Source organism: Tamandua tetradactyla, chromosome 3 (genome assembly GCF_023851605.1).
Source record: "Tamandua tetradactyla isolate mTamTet1 chromosome 3, mTamTet1.pri, whole genome shotgun sequence".
Taxonomy (NCBI): domain Eukaryota; kingdom Metazoa; phylum Chordata; class Mammalia; order Pilosa; family Myrmecophagidae; genus Tamandua; species Tamandua tetradactyla.
In genome coordinates this window covers 81,973,335-81,977,124 of record NC_135329.1, presented here as the reverse complement: position 1 = coordinate 81,977,124, position 3,790 = coordinate 81,973,335, and the positions used below count along the sequence as shown (strand labels likewise).

The 3,790-nt window shown below is 59.7% G+C and overlaps 1 protein-coding gene across 1 annotated transcript; it reads right to left on the bottom strand.

Moving 5' to 3' along the window:
• Nucleotides 1-450: 450 nt before the first annotated feature.
• AMER3 (APC membrane recruitment protein 3) lies at nt 451-3,125 on the bottom strand. The gene has a single exon (XM_077151904.1). It carries the CDS (start codon nt 3,105-3,107, stop codon nt 504-506), a length of 2,604 nt encoding a protein of 867 aa, XP_077008019.1. The 5' UTR covers nt 3,108-3,125; the 3' UTR covers nt 451-503.
• Nucleotides 3,126-3,790: the final 665 nt, after the last annotated feature.

Here is a 3,790-nt window from a genome sequence, read left to right as displayed (position 1 = left end):
TTGGTGTCCCACCTTTGGCCTCAGTCCCACACTCACCCACTTATTATCTTCAACCCCTATACAAACATATTGGCTTACTCCATACCCCATTAAATATATACCCAATTTCTTCTGATAAATCTCAAGCCTGAACTTCAGCCATATCGCACTGCTTTATACCGTCACAGTTACACATTCACTATATGTTACACTAACCACTAGTGAATCTTTATTTCCTTGTGGAGAAATCAGTGAGGCACAGTTTGAGAGCATTTCCAGCTTTGTAGCTGTCCTTGGCTGGGGACTGCCCAGTACCGATCCTGGCTGAGCTGGTGGGTCCAGGCTCAGTGGCCTCACATGTGAAAATGCCCCTCCCCATTGCCCAAGCCCCTGCCACTCCCTCCCTCTTCTCCCACCCCTCCCCACCCAGTCCTTATGTCAGAGACAAAGGATGGAGATTTGGGTCTTAGATTCTCCTCCATGTGCCCACACAGGTGCTCCCTTTGGATAAGTGTGAGCTGGCTCTACAGGCGGGGCTCAGTTACAGCTGGCCTGGGAGCCCCCATGTCTGTCAGGCTGGGGAGGACCCCCTCATGAGCTGGGGGGCTGAAGCGATGTTCTTGAGGACAAGCATGGGTGGTGCTCTGGCTGCTGGAAGCATGGTCCATTACTGCTATTGTGAGGTCTTGAGGGCTCAGCCGGGCAACCGAGGCACAGGGGGCCGTGACATCCAGCTGTCTGTTCTGTGCCACCTGCCCCACAGCCCCAGTGCTGAGCTGCAAGGGGTGGTCCTCCGTGGAGGCACTGGGCTGCACGCTAAGCCGACTGAGGCCTGGGATGTGGTCTCGGCACCCCTGGGCCTGCAAGTCATGCAACGGGCTGGCAGGGGAGAGCCAGCCACAGACGGCAGCTCCATTGGGTAGGCTGCTGAGCTCTTTCTGCTGCAAGACATCAGGGCTCTTGGTCTGAGGTTGTTCACAGTGCCCACTGCCTAGGTCCTGTCTTGGGGGCCAATCTCCTAGGGGATGGTTGTCCTCGAGGATCTGCAGGGCAGCCATTTGGGTCACACAGCCCACCAGGGTAGACTCTGCCTCCAGGACACTGCCCTCTGAACCTGGCTCCTTCTGGGACCCAGGCCAGGCAGAGGAGCTTGGGGTTTTGTTTTTACTGGATATATCTGCCATCGCAGCAGCCGCAGACCCTGCCAAGTAGGAGCCATCAAGGCTGCCTCGTGCCCCTCTTTCCTGGGAGACCAGCTCCAGAGGGGAGTCACTGGAGAGCGTGTGGGCCACCTGCTCGGTGCTGCCAGGGGCCTGGCTCTCTGCAGCCATGGTGCCTCTGGTGCCTGGACGCACCCACGGCTCCTGTCCACTGGGTGCTGAACACACTGCAGCCCAGTCTGCCTCTGAGGGCCGAAACCTCTTGCCCTCCAGGCTCTCAGTACACAGGTCTGACTCTGCAGAGTTGACTCCCAGCTTCTCTGCTGCTCCTCTGGAGGTTATCGGGGGGCTTGGTGGAGTGTCAGGTTCCCCAGGGGCTGGCACGGGTGGGGCATGGGGTGTGGGGCCCCGGCGGAGCCAGTTGACAATCCCCATGGTGATGGAGAGCTCAGTGTCGCAGAGCTTCAGCAGGCACTCCTTGCCCCTCCAGGAGCTCTGCAGGAAGCCCTGACTGAGCAGGTCGGGGCCCGGCGGTGGGGCCAGGTTCTCCTCGGCCCCCACACGGAAGCTGCACATGGACAGAGGCGTGCCCATGGCTGGCCCTGACAGGCTATCGGACACGCACAAGTCATCGTCCAGGCTTGGGCCAGTAGGATCTTCGCTGGGATCACAGAAGAGCTCAAAGAGGGCGTCTCCACTGTAACTGTCTCGGGGGAAGGTGGTCGTAGGGGTGCTTGGGCTCAGGACCTCTTTCTTGTCCTCTTCGAGGCCTGGTGAGAAGGAATCGTAGTAGCCCTCGTCACTGGTGGACACGGATTCCGGCTGCTCACTCTTAGGAGTGCCTGTATCCACAGAGCTGGATTTGGAGCCACTCTGGGGGTCTCCACAGGGGCACAGGGGGAGCTCGGGGAGCCTGGCGGCATCTGGCCTGGGCAGGTCTGTGCCTGAGCCCTGAGACCCTGCCAACCAGGGGCCCAGCAGGGCTCTCTGCTGCTGCTGCCTCACTGAGCGATTCACGCTGTCCCAGAACTTGGCGAAATCGGCTGCCTCGTTCTGGGCAGGCGACGCCAGCTGCTCGACGCCGCCCTGGAAGGGGCCCCTAGGCACTCCATTCTCGAGGGCTGGGGCCTCCCTGGTGGGACTCTGGGTACCCAGACCCAGCTCCAGAGATGGCACTGAGCTCTCATCTGCAAAGATCTCCCCACAGCCCGTGAGCGAGTCGAAGCTCTTGAGCGAAGCCACGTCCTCGCACAGGGCCCGGCAGAGGTCGAAGGTTGCGTCAGATGGCAGCTCACTGTCGGACAGGTCCTGGCTGGAGCCATCCAGCCCCGGCACCTCTCCCAGGGGGAAGAAGGCTTGGCCAAGCTGTCCTGCAGCCTCTGATGCACCCCCAGGCGGGGACAGGCACTGACCCCTGGCTGCCAGGGAAGCTGCATTCTCCGTCTTGTTTCTGCGGGTGTGGAACAGGTTCCGAAAGCACTTCTTGGGTCGCTTCAGGGAGATCCTCTTCCTTGGGAGGCTCTTGGCCACGGCAGGCACAAAAGGCATCTGGGGTGCCAGATGGCGGTAGTCGATCATGCGCCGGCTGCCACAGCCACTGGGGGACGTGCGCCCGCTGGGGGTCCCTGGGAAGCTCGCACTGCTCACCAGCGGCCCTGTAGCAAGGGCCACTCTGCTGGGCCCTGGCACACAGTCCTGGATCTTGTTCTTCCATACCAGTTTGAAGGGGGCACCGCAGAGGGCTGAGGGCCCCTCTTCGGGGCCAGACTGTCCCTCCTTGTCATGTCCTTGAAGGCTGGGGCTGGCCTGGGGGCCCTTCTCACCATGGGCTTTTGGTTGCCCTGGCAGCAAGACTGACCAGGGGCCTGGGTCCTCCCTGGCCGGGGCAGTGGCTACTGGGTCTGGGGATTTCTCCTGGGAAATCTGCAAGCTGGATTTGATGAAGGTCTTTCCTCTCTTCAGCTCCATGTTGTCCAGGGCCCTTGCCGGCTGTGGAGGAAAGCAGAAGGTACTCAGTACCCACAGTGGGGCAGTGGGGGAGACACATGGTTCTGGAGGATTCTGCCTACATCACTCAGAGCCTCCCCCAGCCTTGCTTAGCTGCAGGAGCTCTGATGACCAAGCCTGGGCAGATGCTGTGAAGGCAGGGCAGGGGGAGGGAGAGAACGGCCCACCCATCCTAACATCATGGCCCGAGACTGCTGTCCTTGCCTCTCAAGACCGTTGCTGCTTAACCAGAGGTGCTAAGTTGCATGCCTGAAAGCACAAAGTAGAAGGCAAAATGAGACCAGACAGTGTCCCAGTGACTGCCACATCCATGATCTTTTAGCTCACCCAAGCATCCTCTCAGAGCTTCTCTGACAGATTTCAAACAGTGCCTTGGTCATGACCCTTTATATTGGGTGGAACTAAGCAGCCAATCAGTAAGTTGCCTTCTTGGACTAATAAGAGACCAAGCTCATGGGAAGCCAAAGACTGTCTGGGGCTGGAGCCATCCTTGAAAGAAGGTATAGGCACGACCCTGCAGGTCGGTTGCTCTGTTCAGGGAGGCAAAACTCAGCCTGTGCAGAGGCCAGCAGTCAAGATACAGCCCAGCATCTATGATGTGTCCAGAGCTTGGGGACTGAGAGGAGAGAGGACATGGTGGAAGG

What these genes read in the sequence shown, in the direction of transcription:
- AMER3 (XM_077151904.1), bottom strand. Translation starts at nt 3,107, where the DNA reads ATGGAGCTGAAGAGAGGAAAGACCTTCATCAAATCCAGCTTGCAGATT.